At 64.6% G+C, this 16765-nt stretch overlaps 2 protein-coding genes across 2 annotated transcripts; one reads left to right on the plus strand and one right to left on the minus strand.

The window, feature by feature from the left end:
* The first annotated feature begins 251 nt into the window (after nucleotides 1-251).
* Nucleotides 252-8654, plus strand: CHTF18 (chromosome transmission fidelity factor 18). The gene is made up of 22 exons (XM_030301368.1): nucleotides 252-377; nucleotides 589-783; nucleotides 865-1015; nucleotides 1187-1355; nucleotides 1778-1870; nucleotides 1952-2004; nucleotides 2134-2278; nucleotides 2751-2960; nucleotides 3477-3574; nucleotides 3818-3941; nucleotides 4025-4176; nucleotides 4295-4388; nucleotides 4691-4789; nucleotides 4870-5000; nucleotides 5188-5359; nucleotides 6145-6369; nucleotides 6452-6601; nucleotides 6700-6830; nucleotides 7500-7644; nucleotides 7759-7875; nucleotides 8145-8202; nucleotides 8276-8654. Exons 1-22 carry the CDS (start codon nucleotides 287-289, stop codon nucleotides 8410-8412), a joined length of 2940 nt encoding a protein of 979 aa, XP_030157228.1. The 5' UTR covers nucleotides 252-286; the 3' UTR covers nucleotides 8413-8654.
* Nucleotides 8621-10435, minus strand: GNG13 (G protein subunit gamma 13). The gene is made up of 3 exons (XM_030301369.1): nucleotides 10403-10435; nucleotides 8983-9114; nucleotides 8621-8809 (listed from the first exon to the last, which is right to left on the minus strand). Exons 2-3 carry the CDS (start codon nucleotides 9078-9080, stop codon nucleotides 8704-8706), a joined length of 204 nt encoding a protein of 67 aa, XP_030157229.1. The 5' UTR covers nucleotides 9081-9114; nucleotides 10403-10435; the 3' UTR covers nucleotides 8621-8703.
* Between the last annotated feature and the right edge of the window lie 6330 nt (nucleotides 10436-16765).

Genomic DNA, 16765 nt, shown 5'->3' on the forward strand with positions numbered 1-16765 from the left:
TCCGGCGCGTCTGCTCAGCCCGGCTCTCTCCCCGCCCTCGTCGCAGACAGGCGGGCGTGCCGGCCAATGGTGAGCGCCCGAGGCCACGGCGCTGGCTCGGCCCCGCCCGGCCTGCGCGCGCAGCCCCGCCCCCGCCCCGCTCCTCCCGGTGGCCAATGGCGAGAGCCGCCGGGCACGCCGGCCATTGATTGGCGGCGCCGGGACGCGAGGGGCGGGAACGGCGCGCAGCACCGGCGGCCGCGCGGGAGGTTCGGAGCGGCGGGTTGGTGCAGCGGGAGCGGGCGCCATGGGAGACCCCGAGCGCGAGCTGGGGGGCGGCCAGGAAGACTTCTACAGCCAGTTTGCGGCCGAGCTCGAGGTGCTGGCCGAGCTGGAAGGTGGGCGTGGGCCCCGCCTCGGCCTCGGCCTCGTCCCCCTAGTCCTGGAGGGCTGGTCGGAGGAGGGGAGGCGGCGGGGACCCGGAGGCTGGAGCGAGCTCGGGCGGGGGCGTATCGGAGCGAGAAGGGCCCTCCAGCGCCCCAGGCCGCGGGAGCTGTTGCCTGTACAGGCTGACCTGGCGCCGCTGCTGTCAACCTTCTCTCCCGGCAGGGACAGCCGCCCCGTCGCCCTCCAGGGGTCCCTGGCCCGCAGTGTGTCGGTCCCGGCTGACATTCGAGGAGGCCGTTGCTGGAGGGGACGCTGCCACTCATTGCTCTCCAGGCGGACCTCCAGGGAACCACAAAGGCAGTGCCAGGAAGAGGCAGCTGGCCGATCATGACCCCAGGGACGGGGCCTTGCCCCCCAGTATGTCCTCAGAGCCTCAAGGCATACGGGTGGGGTGTGAGGCTTGGCAAGAGCTTCTGAAACTTTCGACTTTCTCCCCAGCCCCCAGGGTCAAACGGCTCAGGATGGAAGTCGTGAAGAAGCTGAACTTCAGACCTGAACAAATGGAAGAGCCGCCCCTTCCTGACTCGCCTGCTGGGGACATCACCCCCCCACCGAGTCCGGAGATCCCCCCTGAACTGTGGGGCAAAGGGTGTGTGGCTTGGGGCACAGATGCCCCAGGGATCTTGGGAGGGTCCCAGATTTTGGGAGGCTTGGGGCTGAGTGTGTGTGGGAGGGATGTATAGTCAAGAGTGGATCTGAGTTTCTCGGGCCATGGTCACAGGAGGTGAGTGTCCCCAGGTCAGCATCTGTCCCTTCCTAGGCCCTTGGATGCTGGTGCTGACGTGGGTCCCCTTCAGGCCTCTCCAGCAGCTCGAAATCCTGTCCTGAGGCGGCCCCCTGTCCTGGAGGACTATGTCAGTGTGACCTCCACTGGTGGCTGCCGGGCTTTTCTGGTGCTGCGGGGTGACCCCGTGGGCACAGGGGTGCAGGTGAGTGTTGTGTGGCCACAAGTGGGGGTGAGAGGCTGGCAACAGCCTTCCTGTAGGGTTGGCGGGCTCGGTGCCGTCCAGGAAAGGGTCCTAGACATCATATCAACCCTCAGACCCTGGGGACCCCTCAGGAAGTTCACGTGACCTGCAGTCATCCATTTGTGAGGGCCAGTTTCACTGTCCCCTTCCTGTGGCGTCTCTTTTCCCTTTCTCTGATGTTTTAACCTTTACCTTTTTCCTTTAGAGCTATCTCCATCCCAGTGCATTTTCTCTTTAGGATTTTTGTTTGGAGAGGCGGTTTGTCCTTGCGTTGGTCTGTTGTCAGTAGAAAACGCCACCTGGGTCCTTGAGCACTGACGAGAGAGGGTCTGTGGGTGGTTGTGTTCTGAGAGATGACAAATGGTGTCCTCGTTTCCCAACAGAACCCTTTCCTTGATATCTGGTGGCGAGGCCGTGGCCAGCTGGACCTGTTGGGTGTGTCCTTCGCGTCCCTGAAGGAGCAGGTCGACAGCGAGGTGGGATTTGTCGGGAGAAGGGTAGCTCTGGGGTGACTGGGTGCTGGAGACACGCTGATCCCGTCTCTGCTGTTTGCACAGCGGAGGCAGCAACTGCTTGAGGAGGCCCGTCAGCTCTCAGACACGCTTCGCAGGTGACACGGTGGGCCCTTCCAGCCCTGGGACCCTTACCGGTTCTTGGACTGCTGATCTCCAGCCTGTAGTCGGCGGGGGGTGTGCAGTCCCTCTACTCGCTCGGCAGCTCAGGGCATGATGTTCTCCAGCCTCAGCTCTGAGGAGGTGGGAGAGGAGGTCCAGACTTCGGGGGCCCCTGAGGAGGAGCTGGCTGACAGCCAAGACGACTCCCAGCACTGCCTCTGGGTGGATGAGTTCGCACCGCGGTGCTACACGGAGCTTCTTAGCGATGACGTGAGACCTCGTTCTCTTGTTCCCGTTCAAGCGTGACTGATTTTTTTGTTGCCCCAAGGTTGTTCTTGTCAGCTTGAAGGACCTTGGGAGGGTGGAGAGGGTTTGGATTTGCGCTTTGGAGCTGTATGTGGGGAAGGTGAGGCCAGCATGGGGCTGGCATTCTGGAAGTCACCTGCGACCTGGGCTGGGGGTCCAGGGCTCCCCCTGCCTGCAGCCTGTTTCCTTCCCCGCTGTCCCAGCAGCTGATGCTGGAACACGCCGGACAGTGGGGTCTCCTGAGGGAGTTAGGGTGGTAGGGACGGAGGTCCTGGTGCGAGCCTCGCTCTGTCCCTCACCGGCAGGGTGACCTGTTCCTTAGCGTCCGCATTCCCGTGTGTCTTTCGGGGCTTGGGACAGCAGGCTGACGTGAAGGGCGGGCACGGGGAGTCCTCGGTGCTGGCGGTTCCTCCAGGCCACGCTTCCCGTCCTGCAGTTCACTAACCGCTGCCTCCTCAAGTGGCTGAAGCTGTGGGACCTGGTGGTGTTCGGCCGAGAGAGGCCTGCTCGGAGGCCCAGACCCGGTCTAGAGCTGGCCCGCGGTGGCAAGGAGGCCACGACCTCCAGCAAATGGAAAAGCCACGAGCAGGTGCTAGAGGACATGCTAGAGGCTGACCTGGACCCGAGCCGGCGGCCCCGGCAGAAGGTGAGCCCCGCCTGGCCGTGCCACCCACATCTCTGAGCCCGGGGGCTGTGCTCTCCGGGTGGCCAGCACCCTTGCAGCCTCTGGGGCCTCTGTCTCCGTGGCTGAGGGCGTCATAACGCCAGGGTGTTGGCCCGGAACGTCGGTGACATGAGTTGGAATCTGAGTGTGCTTTAAAGACTCGGGCGAAGTTTGCTTTTCGGAGGACCGCGTACCTTTCCAGGACGCTCACGGCGACAGCGGGTGGTTTCTGGGGTTCAGTTGCACTAGCAGCATCTGCGTCTCTGTTAGATCTCCCACTGCTGGTCTCGGGCAGCGCTGTCTCTGACTCTGAAGCGGTAGGCGGGAACCCGAGCGCGCTGAGTGTGGTGTGTGCTTGTGTGCTCGCCACAGTGGGCTTGGGGCACATCCCTTAGGAGCGAGACTCACGGGACAGGAGTTTCAGCCTCGAGGGCGGGGCAGGGGTTCCACGGTGGTATGAGTGGTAGCCTGTCTTCATCCGGCCTGTCTTGGCCGCAGGTGGCGCTGCTGTGTGGCCCCCCGGGGCTGGGCAAGACCACCCTGGCTCACGTGATTGCGCGGCAAGCTGGTTACTGCGTGGTGGAGTTGAATGCGAGGTACGTGCCAGGCTTCCGGTCTGTTCTGACTCCCCCGAAACCGTGGTGGGCCAGAGGTGGGGCTTGGTCCCGGGATCTTGGGCGGTGGAGTTTGTGCTTTGTCAGGGCTCGCTGGGACGCGGGGTGGTCCTGTCACAGGGTAGCCTCTAGCTGTAGGCCTGGTGGCCCAGTCCTGGGAGCCTGTGCTGCCAGGGACCCCGATCGCTCCCCTGACGGCCCCACCTCTGGCCTCACTGGTTCCAGTGACGACCGCAGCCCTGAGGCCTTCCGCACGTGCATCGAGGCGGCCACGCAGATGGAGTCGGTGCTGGGTGCTGGCGGGAAACCCAACTGTCTGGTCATCGATGAGATCGACGGGGCCCCTGTGGTGGGTCTCCTGGGCGCCCTAGTGGGTGGGCAGGTGGGCCGGCGACGGGCTGGGGCTCACCGTGTCCTCCGCCCATACCCCAGGCCGCCGTCAACGTTCTTCTGAGCATCCTGGATCGCAAGGGCCCGCAAGAAGCAGAGTCTGGGGGTCCGGCTGTTCCCACAAGTGGGGGACGGCGACGCCGGGCTGAGGGGGGACTCCTGATGAGGCCCGTCATCTGCATTTGCAACGACCAGTGAGTGGGGGAGAGCAGAGGGCCCCTGGGAGGGTGCCGCCCCGCCCCCCCCCCCCCCCCCCCCCCCCCCCGCCTTTGCCCTTGGGGGCGGGTGTGTGCCCGTGTCTGCCCCCTACAGGTTTGTGCCCTCCTTGCGGCAGCTGAGGCAGCAGGCCTTTCTTCTCCACTTTCCGCCCACACTGTCTTCCAGGCTCGTGCAGCGGCTACAAGAGGTGGGTGAGGGCTGTGGTGGGGAATACGCAACCGGGGGGCCATGTGGCCAGCTATGGGGTGGGGGGACGCCGCGCCTGTCCTGGTCCCCTCTCGCATCCAGGCCCCATCCCCTAGCTGACCCCTGGGCGTGGGGGTGACTGGACCAGTTTGCCCTCTGGCAGTAGATGGTTCGAGCACAGAGCGAGGCCGGCCCCTGAGTCTGTAGCTGTTGTTCCCCTGCATTCACCTGTGTTCTCGGGAAGAGGTGGCCTTGGGGGGGGTTTCTGGGGGAGAGAGCGCCCACCCTCCCGCCTCCCTGCAGATCTCCCTGCGGCGGGGCATGCAGGCCGACCCGGGTGCGCTGGCGGCTCTCTGTGAGAAGACGGACAACGACATCCGCGCCTGCATCAACACCCTGCAGGTGGGCAGGTGGGGCAGGGGCTGCGGCCGGGGGAGGCAGGGCTCAGCCGCCTCTCACTGCCCCTCACACCCTGTGTCCAGTTCCTGCACGGGCGGGGCCGGCGGCAGCTGAGCGTGCAGGTCGTGCAGACCACTCGCGTGGGTCTCAAGGACCAGCGCAAGGGGCTCTTCTCCGTGTGGCAGGAGGTCTTCCAGCTGCCCCGGGCCCAGAGGTAAGCGGGCCGGCCAGCCCTGCCTCCAGCAGAGACCGAATGCTGCCCAGGCCCTGGGGGCACTTGGCCTCCCCGCCATCCCGTTAAGGACCAGTAGAGCAGACCCTCAGGCCGCTTTGGGTGGCAAAGTGCCACCGAGAGCGATAAAGAGGCGGGGCTCCGTTCCAGCCTCGGCACCCCTCTGCAGGCAACGCTGGGGCCAGAACCTGGCCCTGATCCCGCACACGCTCCTGCTTGGCGATGGGCCCACAGGTCTGGGGCCCCGTCCTGCCGAGGTGCCTTTGACCACGGCTTCCCAGCGGTTCTACCACATCCTGCACGTGGCTGCGTCTGCAGGCGAGCATGAGAAGGTGGTCCAGGTAATGATGCTCTTGGGACGTTTTTGGGGGCTCCCAGTGGGTCAGTACCTGGCTGTGTGTCTGTCCCCAGACAGCGGGCGGGAGACACTTCAGATGGTGTCAGGGAAACAGGATAGGTGCGAGGGGTGGTGGACGTGGGGTATCGGGGAGATCTCTCAGAGATGACAGCAAGTGGACCGAGGCCTGGGTGGAGGGACTAGCTGGTGCCAGGAGGGGACGCCCCGTGTGGGCTGGCAGGGTGGGGAGGTGGGCCGGGTGCGCAGTGGGGTCACTCCATTTGCTGGTCGGGATCCATCTGGGTGGGGCGGAGCGGGCAGAGTGGAGTTCCGGTTTGGGCGGGTGGCACAGGTGCCCCCCCACCCCCGGGAAGCCCGGCCTAAGCTGCCTCCCTGACTAAGCAGCTTTGGATTATTGGGTGATCCGTAAATCTGGAAACCGTTACGGGGAGGGGTCGTGCCGTAGCCCAAGGAGACGACTCTCGCAAGGAACGAGAGTGGGGCTTCTTCTATGCCCTTGATTCTGACCGATGGAACTTCCTTTAGGGAGGTTGGGTTCTTTTGTGCGTCTGTCAAGGATTTGGTCAGAACACCGGGGCGGCAGGCTGGGCCTTCTTGGCTCTGTCTTTGGGGTCTTGGGGCGGGCCCTTGCTGGTGTTTGCAGATGTCCCGAGGCCCTGCATTTGGCAGGGCGGTGGGAGGTGGAGGTTCCCGTTGGGTGGTGCTTACATGGCGGGCTGGGGGCCGCGGCTGGAGGGGTTCGGGGCCCACCCACCTGCTCACCCCCAGGGCCTGTTTGACAACTTCCTGCGCCTGCGGCTTCGGGACTCCAGCCTGGGTGCCGTGTGCGCGGCGCTCGACTGGCTGGCCTTTGACGACCTGCTGAGCCGGGCCGCCCACCACGGCCAGAGCTTCCGGTTGCTGCGCTACCTGCCCTTCCTGCCGGCAGCCTTCCACCTGCTCTTCGCCTCCAGCCACGTGCCGAGGATCGCCTTCCCCAGCAGCCAGCAGGAGGTGTGCCCCTGCACCCAGCCCGGGGCTCGGGGCCGGCCCAGAGACGCCGGGTTACCCAGGCCCCATTCACTCTCTGCCCCAGGCCCAGAACCGGACAAGCAAGACACAGAACCTCATCCAGACGCTGGTGTCGGGCCTGACGCCCGCTACCCGCAGCCGGGCTGCACCTCAGGCCCTCGTCCTGGATGTCCTCTGCCTGCTTCTGGACATCCTTGCGCCCAAGCTGCGCCCTGTGAGTGCCTCAGCCAGGGCGGGGTTGCGACTGCCCATAGGGGAGGGCCCCTGGCCATGCTCAGCGTCCGTGCCCTTGCCCCTGCCCCCTGTCCACAGGTGAGCACACAGCTGTACAGCACTCGTGAGAAACAGCAGCTGGCCGGCCTTGTGGGAACCATGCTTGCCTACAGCCTAACCTACCGCCAGGAACGCGTGCCCGACGGGCACTATGTCTACAGGCTAGAGCCGTGAGTCTGTGCGGCACCTGGGGCGGGGGTGCCGGGGGCAGGAAGCTGGGCTCCAAGTGCCGTGGTGGTCTCTGGGCCGGGAATCTGAAAGCGTGGTCTCGGCGACGCGTGTGTCGGTGTTGCCGTCTGTGGGGTAGCGGCAGGGGCTCGGTTCCCGCTTAGCCTTTGCCCAGATGTGATCGTGAGGCGTGGTGTTCCAGGTCAGGCACAGCGCTGGGGTCTGAGGTTTACTGCGGAGGCTCTCGCTGCCTCAGTGTCCCGCAGAGGGCCCTTGAGCTCTCCAGGGCTCAGCTTCCCCATCCCGAGATAGTCCCCGGGGCCCTGCTACCCAGCGAGGCACCAGCCGCACGTCTCCCTCTGTCACAGTCACAGGGAAGCAGTAGTGGTGACAGTTCCAAGCACTCAGCCCCAGACTTGAGACCAGGCCTTGCCTTGTCTCATTTCTTCATCCTGTGGCCCTGGAGGGGTTCCCTTCTTGTGCCCACGTGTAGTCGGGGAAACTGAGGCTTGGGGCAGGTAATCTTCTCTTGCTGTGGGGCTCAGGCATCGTGTTGCCAGGACCGGGCCCACCCTGCAGCTCTTACATTCTGGCGTCTGGGGCTGGTGTGGCAGGTGGCCCCTGCCGGTCTCTGCTGACCAGGTACATCTCTGTGCCAACTCTGAGAGCAGGAACGTGGAGGAGGTCTGCCGCTTTCCTGAGCTGCCGGCCCGCAAGCCCCTCACCTACCAGGCCAAGCAGCTCATCGCCCACGAGATTGAAATGGAGAAGATGCGGCGGGCGGAGGCCCTGGCCCGGGCTGGGGACAGCCACCAGGTAAGCCTGCCCGGGCTTCGGGCCAGAGCCAGGCCTAGGAGGGCAGGGCTGTTGGAAGGGACCTTGTCCCTGGAGTGGCCCTGCGCAGTCAGCCTTCGCCACCTGTTTTTGCAGGCAGAGGAGGGTCCCCAGGGGGTTGCTGGGGAGAAAGGGATGCAGCCACCCGCCTCACGCAGCCACGAGGAGCAGCGGCTGGAGCGCATCCTGAAGAGAGCGGCCCTGGAGGAACAGGTGCAGGGGGTGGGGGTGGGGGGCAGGCGGGTAGGGACGGGGCTGGTGCTCAGCCCTGGGGGCCTGCCAGTAGTTCCCTGCTGCTCAGCATAGGGCGTTCCACTTGGCTCAGTTTGGATCTGGTTACGGTGTCCTCCTGCCACTATGCGGGTTCTGAGGGGCTGAAGGGAAGGGAGGCTGGGAGGGGAGGTGGGCGTCTGCTCCCGCAGCCGCCGGGCCCTCTGCTCACAGCAGGGAGTCTGAGACCCTGACCAACCTGTCTCCTTCAGCCCGAGAGAGACTTCTTTGGTCGTGTGGTCATCAAGAGAGCGCCAGCCCTGAATGCAGGTGTGTGGCAGGAGGGAGGGGAGGGAGGGAGGGGCCGGAGCAAGGCAGAGTAGCAACCACACATCCTCCACAGGAGATGTGGCCCCGGACACAGATGCGACCGAGTGGCGCATAGGCACAGCGGTGGGCAGGAGTGACGTCTGGTTTCGCTTCAAGGAGGGCGTCTCCAATGCCGTGCGGCGCAGCTTGTACATCCGGGACCTGCTGTAGCAGGCCTGCGCCGGACACCTCGACCCGTGCTGGGTGCCCTGGACCCCTCACCGGACGCCCCAGGATCTACGCTGGATACCCTGGGGCTGTGCGGGACACCTCGACCCGTGCTGGGTGCTCTGGAACCCCCCCCACCAGACGCCCCAGGGCCCAGGCTTGATGCTGTGCTGTTGCTTTTTCTTCATCAGAAAATGTACAAAAGCACGGACATCATCAAAGAGTCTTTATAAAAGCCACACCTTTATCGAGGTGTTCTCCCTACAAAGAGGCAAGAGTCGGGGCGGGGGTGCTTCACAGGATGGCGCACTTGCCCTTCTCCACCCACGGGTTGTTCTTCATCAGGTCGGGGTTCAGGAACGGGTCCTTGGGGATCCCATCCTCGATCCACTTGAGGAGCCTGTGTGCGGCCGGGTGGAGAGGGGGAGGTGAGCAGGAGGGTGCCCGAGGGCGAGGGCTGGCTGTGGAGGTGTGGTTCTGGCTCATGCAAAACGCTCGGGGCAGGGAAATGAGATGCAGATGGGAGCCGGCAGCCCTGGGTGGGCGGGGCTCCGTGGGGTCCTGGGGACTTACTCAGGGATGGTCTTGGAGGACATCTCCCTCTTGAAAGCCAGCTGGTACTTGAGGCTTTCTACCTCTTTTTTCATCTGAGGCACATCCCACTCCTCCATGGCGTCGGGAGCTTCGGAAGTGGCCAGCCTGGGGCTGGAGGGCGCGAGAGGAAGCAACAGCCAGGGGGCCCGCCAGCCGGCGGTCACCCCCAGATGTGCCCTACCCACTGGTTGAGGGCACCCCCTCCCAAAGGAAGGAGGGAGGCCCACCCTTGTACAGTGACACCCAGTCTGGGGCTTGGGAGGTCCCCAGGGGCCTCACCACCGGTTTCCCAAGGTCCACATAGGCACCCACACAGTCCACAGGGTGCAGGGCCTGGAGCTGAAGCCCCACAAATGAGGCCCCATGTGCCTGCCCCTCCCCCATGGGGCTAATTAGCCACAGGGAAAAGTTTTTACTCAGTTCCACACCCTTACCTCCCACCCCCACCAAAGCCTTACCACGGCCTGGTCTCTGGGTGGGAAGGACAGGGGCAATGTTGTGGCGGCAGCAGGGCCAGGCACACGGCACAAGTGGGTTCCCAGAAGCCCGCCCTCCCGACTCCCAGGCCCACTTGCCACCCTGGTTGCAGAGCGGGTGACCCAGACCCTCATCATGTAAGAGGTGGGGCCCTGCTTGGCTTCCTTCCAGTTCCTTTCTAATGCTTTGCATGGGGAAGCCTACCCAGAGGAAGTTAATCCCAGAGCCAGGAGGATTTGGCTGCAATTTGCATCGCTGCCTGGAGGCTGCAGGGAGGAGGTGCTGAGGACCTTGGGGTCCCAGGCTGCACAGCAGGTCTGGGACTGGGGAGGGGCTGCAGCCTCTTTGGGCCCAGGGCTGCCCCCAGCACGGTCCACAAGCCATCTGGCCCAGTTTCTGCTGTGCACCAGCCTGGCAGAGTAGGTTGCTTCCTGCCTCCTCCCCCACCTCAGCCCACTCCAGGGGCCCAGGGAGTCCCTGACTGAGCCCCAGGCCCTGCTCCCGTCACTGAGGCTGAGAGCCAGGAGATTGGCTTTCTGGACCTTGGGAGGGTGGGCAGGGGTTGACAGGAGCGCGGCCCTGCCTGCGTCAGCCTGTGGAGGGGACTCCTGGCCGGAAGATCTCTTGTGGGGGGGGGGGGGGGGGGGTCAGTCCTGGTCGGCTGGGGACAGAACAGCCGCACTAGGAGTCGTCGTGGGAGGGTCAGTCAGGAGCCAGGGGTAAGAGCCCCGGTGGAGGGGAGTCTGCCTCTTGGGGGGGGGCAGCCAACGGGGGGCATGCAGGTGCTCCCCTCCCGGAGACCCCAAGTTCAGCATCCCCACCCCTGGCCGGGACAGCCACGTGGTTGGGGGCTCTCCGCGGCGGGGGCGGGGGCGGCGGCCCTGCCCGCCGCCGCCCCCGCCGTCTGCCCTGCCTGCCCTACCTGCGCGCAGCGCCGCCGGAGCCGGCTGCCCGTCCCGCGCGCCCCGCGACGCCCCCGGCCACGGCGCTCGGCGCTCGGCGGGCACTGCGGGCGGCGCGCACGGCGCAGGACGCGGCTCCCCTCCCCTTCGGCCGCTCCGCCCCCGCCCCCGCCCCGCCCTCCCGAAGACCGGGGCGGGGGGTTCTCCCCACTGGTGGGGTCGGGCCTGCTGGGACACGCAGGGCAGCTGCCCTCGGCCATAAGATCGACAGGCAGGGGCATCTGGGGGTTAGGATGGTCCAGGTCGGCCCGGTGGGATCTGGGCGAGTCCCAGAATCCCTCCCGGCCTCGGTTTCCTGCTCTGCACAGGGGGCCAATTGATCAGACCTACCTTGGACGGTGCCAGCAAGGGCCAAGTGACAAGGACCAAGTGATGGTGAGTGACAGCGAAGACCAAGTGAATGAGTGAGCGGGCACATAAGCGGGCAGAGCCCGGGCAGGTGCCCCGCCCACTCCTGCCACCTGGGGGCCAGGCTCTGGCACCGCCCCCATTGCCTCCCCTCCTCCTCCAGGGACTGCTCCTGACCCTACATGGTCTGCCAGCCCTTGGGGGTGGGAGATGCAGGGGTAGGCAACGTGGGTCAGCTCTGGCCCTGGACAGTGGTCTCCCACAGGGCTGGGTGGGCTCCTGGGCTGCCGTGTGGTGCTGCCACCAAAGACTTACAGCCATTAGATTGTGCCCCAGCCCTCCATGCCCCTGATGGGCTGAATCATAGACTAGGTATGGGTAACAGGGCCAGGACACCGTACCCCTCTGAGGTCTCAGCGGTGCCAACTGAAGGGTCTGTGGGCAGCCCTCCCCTGGAGCTGAGCCACCCACAGGAGTGAGCCTGTCCCCTTGAGGGCATCTGGGCCTGTGCCCCATGCCCCGGCCAGCAGCGGGTAGACTGGGTAGCTGCCCTGAGGGCGGGGAGGTATGTCCATGCTTCAGTTTACCCTAAGCCAGAGACAGCCGGACTTGCTCTTCGTGGGCCCAGGGGTGCCCTGGCAGTGTCCTGCCTCAGGAGGCGGTGTCTGGCTCGGGGGTGCCCAAGCCCAGGCTGAGTGGCTTTGGGGGCTCCGAGGAGGGAGGGGGCCCATCACCTCTCTGTCAGGCTCCTCACCCGGCCCGTGATGGGGCCCAAGCAGACAGTCCCTCTGCCTTCTGCCCCTTGGGGCAGAAGGTGCCGTCGGGGCTGGGACCACATCCAGTTCCCCTCAGCCGTGATGCTCCGGGTGTATGTGGTAGGCCCTGCTGTCCTGCTCTCAGGGGAACTGTGCCCCTGGGGCTACTGAGTGACGCAGGCGCCAGGCTGCATCCTGGGTGGGGGGCCCCCAGGCAGCAACGGCAGCCGCAGGGACCAGCAGTGCCCAGCTTCCCAGTCATGATCCTCGCAAAGGCCTGGACCAGGCTCTTGGCAGGAGCTCTGGGCTGGGGGCCTATGAAAGGTCAGGTGTCCTCACCTAGAAAGCAGGATGGGGTGTCCCCTGCCCCCTTGGGCTCCCGAACCCTCCCTGGTGCAATTCTGTGAAATGGGGTCAGCTGTGCCTCCCTGGATTGCTGTCACGCATCAACACGATGACACATCAGGAGACGCTTCTGGAACTGGGGCAGATCAGGCAAATGCGGGATTATTTTTATTATGGATTTAGGGGGATGGGGGCTTAGAGCCCAGGGCACTGCCATCCTGCCAGGGCAGATGGCCGGCAGTGCTGGCCTTGCTCCCCCCGCTGAGGCCCGTTTGTGCTCACCTGCCTGCGAGGCCCCGCACACTGTTTTGCTCCGGCTGCCCAGGGCTCTCCTGTGGCCCGTGGTGCTGCTCACACGGGGTGGGCAGCCAAGGGCACGGCATTATGTCGGCCCTCGGGACTGGTTCCAGGTTTGGACTGACCGCCGGGCCGGGCAGATCCTGCCACACAGTCATGTCTTCTCTCCAGGCTGCACAGGCAGAACAGGGCACCCGCACCAGACAGCTTCTGGAGAGTCCACTGCGGGAAGCCCTGCTGAGACCCGGGTCCGCTGCGGTCACAGCTGCGACCGACGCAGGAAGTACACGGCAGGGGCACCTGGGTGCAGCTAGGCAGCAGTGTGGGTCGTCAGGACGGTGGGAGCCAGGCCTACAGGTGGCAGCTGTGGGGGGCACAGGCCCTCCCTGAACATCACTGCTGTGCTGTCTCTGGCCTCTGGGCGCCGGCCACACCTGCTGCCGGGCGGACACCTGCTGCTGTGGTCCTCGCGCTGACCGCAGCCCCACGTCACAGAGGCCACCAGTTCATGTGGCGGAACCGGTGGCGCACGTCTGCTCTCACGCCTGTAAGGACCCGCGTTTCTCACCTTCCTGGGATGCTGCGCAGGGGGAAGCAGTAACAGCTCGTCCTCTAGCTGACCGCCACCTTGCAGGCACCCAGAGCAGGTCCTGGGAGACCAGACACCGTGCTGAAATTAGCTGCGCTAACTGGGCTGCTGGTGAGACCAACGGGCTGGTTGCTGGCCTAGAAACGGCTGCCGCAGGCCCCACAGCCAGGCTCCTGCCACGCGGGCGGGCGAGTGGGCAGTGTGGGCCGGGCCTCTGGGGGACGCGGCAGGCATAGTGAGACTGCGGCAGGAAGTCAAAGACTGGTGCGTGCGGGGTGCCCTGATCCCTTCTGGGTGGGACCCTGAAGAGGGCCCAGGGAGGAGGGGGGAGGAAACACCCCCACCAGACAGGGACCCGCCGTCTAGTGTCGTCCCCGATACCACCGTGACCTGTGGGTTCTCTACTGGTAGAGGCCAGAGCTGGGGCTGGTCTCCATCACCGGGCCACTGATGCACAGGCATGTTGGCAACTCTGGGCCATGGGCACACTCGGGTCCTGAGACCAGGCTCCTCAGAGAGCAAGACACGGCTCTGGGCAGATGGCCGGCCTGCACGTGGGCACCATGAGGCCCGAGGCGAGACCGCCGAGTGCCAGTGTCTGCAGCTCTGCCTCAGACTTCTGGGGGGTCAGACCCCCCCCCAACCCTCCCAAGGCCACAGACACGTCCTAAGGGGGTGAGACCACAGGACAAGCGGTCAACGCTGCAGGGCCTGGGCTGGCGGGGGGAAGGTCCGTCAACGTTCTGTCCCAGGGGAGGGCATGGGACCCACGGGCTTACAACAGGCACGGCGACGGTGGCCCTGGCAGCCCCACGGGGACATGCCGACTTGTTTCCTGCCCCGGGGATGACTGGCAGTGGCAAATACCAGGACTGGAAAGCCAGCACAGAGCCTCTGATTTTACTCTGTTAAGCAGAGCTCACGGAACACCGGCCTGTACGTAACCTCTGCAAGCTCGGAAGCGACAGTCGTGAATAACTTAGGCTCGCTCAGACTGTTCTGCGCAAACCTGTAAGACGCGGTTCCGGGGAAGCCACGGGCAGGAGGGTGGATGTCATCTGCAACACCTCTTGAGTCCGTCTCAGGGAAGCAGCTCATTCTTGCAGCTCTGTGGCCAGGGAACCAATGCCAGGCCCTCGTCTGCAGCTGACTCAAGTCCTCGAGGTGTCTTTCAGGGCAAAGCGAGAGACCAGTAAAGCAGCTTCTTTTCTTTTTTTAAAATATATATCTATTTTAAGTTTATTTATTTATTTTGAGAGAGTGAGTTGGCAAGCAAGGAGGGGAGGGGCAGAGGGAGTGGGAGAGAGAACCCCAAGTAGGCTCCACACTGGCAGCACGGAGCTGGACGTAGGGTTCAAACTCATAAACCATGAGATTGGGGCCTGAACCGAAACCAAAAGTCACATGCTTAGCCCACTGAGCCACCCAGGCGCCCAACAGTAAAGCAGTTTCTGAACGTCAAGCAAAGTTAGGGTAGTTGTCTAAAACAGACAAATCGGCCGAGCTGCAGGTGATCCCATCTCGGGAAGGCCCGTGGAGGGGAGCCTGTGATACACGGTGGGTGCAGGGGAGGCCTGCCGTGTCACTGGCTCAGGCCGCCCACTGTCCCATTTTGCACCGGCCCCACAGGCCCCCCTGGCTGTCAGAGCTGTCTCCCCTCCAGCGGACGCTTACTCTGTTCTGAGACGAGGTCAAGTAACTTTGCCCGGTCACCTGTGGAGTGAAGGGGCATCTCAGAGCTGGCCCAGCACCATTCTCCCCGCCAGGGCCAGCAGCCAAGGCCAGACCCAGGGGACAAGTCCTGGGGAGAGGGTCCTGCCGTGCTGAGACCCCCTGCGTGCGGTTCACATCACCTCATCCCTGCTGAGAGATGGAACGTGGGCAGGTGCCACCTACTGGCTCAGGCCTCCCGCTACCAGACAGGACTGGGGGGTGCCAGTGGCCTGGACGTGTGGCCCCCAAGTGTGGGGACAGGCACAGCAGCTTGCATACAGTGGGGCCTAGGTCTGCCACTTGCACAGGCTCAGGATACTTCGGCATGCGGCTGGATCTGGTCTGACTGCACCTACAGGCTGCGTGGGGTCACTGCTTGATGAGGCTGGTGCCATTTGGGGGGGTCCCACCCAGTGCATCATCAGCAAGTGTATTGGTCTGCACCCCCAGACACGCACCATAAAGAGGGGGGGATGTACGCATTGGGCCACCGGGCCATCTGGGCATCTGGCGTGTAGGGGCACAGGCTGCTCTGAGGGCTGGCCGTGCTGCAGCGACTGCTGCCCTGACCCCAGTTCCAGCCAACAGGGGTGGTGGCACCACAGCAGCAGTGTGGATGCAGGCACGCGTTCAGGGCTGGGGCTGAATGGAGGGCCCCTTGCGCTCTATGCTCAGCAGCTGACACCCCCCACACAGCTCCTGAAGCAGGCACAGGACCTCTGCTCCTGCACCGGGAGCCACCCCACGCGGTGACAGTGGCCTGATGGCCAAGTCAACAAGGTGTGCCTCTGGTAATTGCGGTGCCAGGTGATCGCGCCCACCACTGAAGGCGGTGTTATGCCAGAGGCCTTTTAGAAACAGCTTCAGGGCCCAGTTCTTCCTCCCAGAGCAAAAGGAGGAGACACCTCAGGGGACATCACTCTGCTCCCTCCCCCCGCAGGCCTCACCCCAAAGGCGAGGATGTCTAGCAGCCAGGGCAGCTCCCCGAGCAGCATGCGGACAGTGGCCTGGAGGCAGAGGACGCAGGTCTCCAAAGCCCAGCTGACAGACAGATGGTGTCCACGACGACGTGGAGGGGGCGGTGAGGGCAAAGTGAGGCTGTGCACTGTGTGAGGGGTGCCCTACACAAACCGTCCACGCCGGAGAAGAGTCTGGGGGCAGAGAAGGCTGTCGTTGTGCCCCCGCAAGATTCTCTGGCCACACGCACGGTGTATGTGTCAAGGCCGCAACGCATCAGGGAGCCATTCAGAGAGAAGCCAGGCCCACGCAATGGGGATGGAGCCCACACAGGCTGTCTGCGGCCCTGGGGCCATGTGGAGAGGGGGTGGTCACAGGTCGGGCCAGCCGGGCAGTTGCATCTGATGCTGTGCAGGCGGGTGTTCAGAAGGGTGTGGGTGGGGGGCAGCTCACAGGCAAGTCCCCACCAAATGCGGAGGTGCAGGGTGGGCGCAGAATCCCCAGGAGGGGAAGAGTCAGCACAGGCGCCTGGTGTTCTGGGACCATCCAGGACGCCGTTATGCCCTCTATCTGCAGCAAGTCGTGGCACCCAGGAAGCCGTCTGGTCCTCCTGAGGACTCCCGAGTGCAGGAACTGCGGCCGAAGCCCCACAAAGCTGCCTGGGGAGGAGACTTAAGACCCAGGGGTGGATGTGATGCTAGCCATTTACCGGTCTCGTGACCACAGACACCCCTCATCCACAGGCACACGGTGGAAGGCAGCGGGAGGCACAGCACTCGGGGCGACAGTGGCTGCCAGCCTCCCAGTGTCCTGGCACTGTCCTGAGTCAGTCACTTGTGGCACTACTTTATGAACGTGCTCAGGGCCCTTATTGCCTTTAGGACCCACCCAGCTCTCCAGCCTGGTAGAGGTACCTGTCACCTACTTTACATCCAGGGTGAAACCACACAGAGAGCACAGGCGGAACCCCCAGGATAACGCCATCCTGGTGCATCCTGGTGATCAGCTACAAAACCCTAGTGGTTATAAAATAAACACCACCCTTAATGGAAAAGGCCAACGGTTGCACCACATACTGGAAGGCTTCACCAGGACGGAGTTCCTGAAGCTCACGTCCACGCCTGTCTCGCCATCGCTGATCCAGGACCATGTCTTCGCTGGTCCCCGGGCGTCGGCATCAAAGCCGGAGCATCTCTGGGGATCCAGCCAGGCGGCAAACCTGGTCCCCGCGAACAGTCACGCCGGCTCACCGACCAATGCCGCCCACGGTCCCCCAGAGGGGTCCGAACGGGCCGGGGCTGAGAGACCAGCTCTCCCTG

The sequence above is a fragment of the Lynx canadensis genome, chromosome E3 (genome assembly GCF_007474595.2).
Source record: "Lynx canadensis isolate LIC74 chromosome E3, mLynCan4.pri.v2, whole genome shotgun sequence".
NCBI lineage: Eukaryota > Metazoa > Chordata > Mammalia > Carnivora > Felidae > Lynx > Lynx canadensis.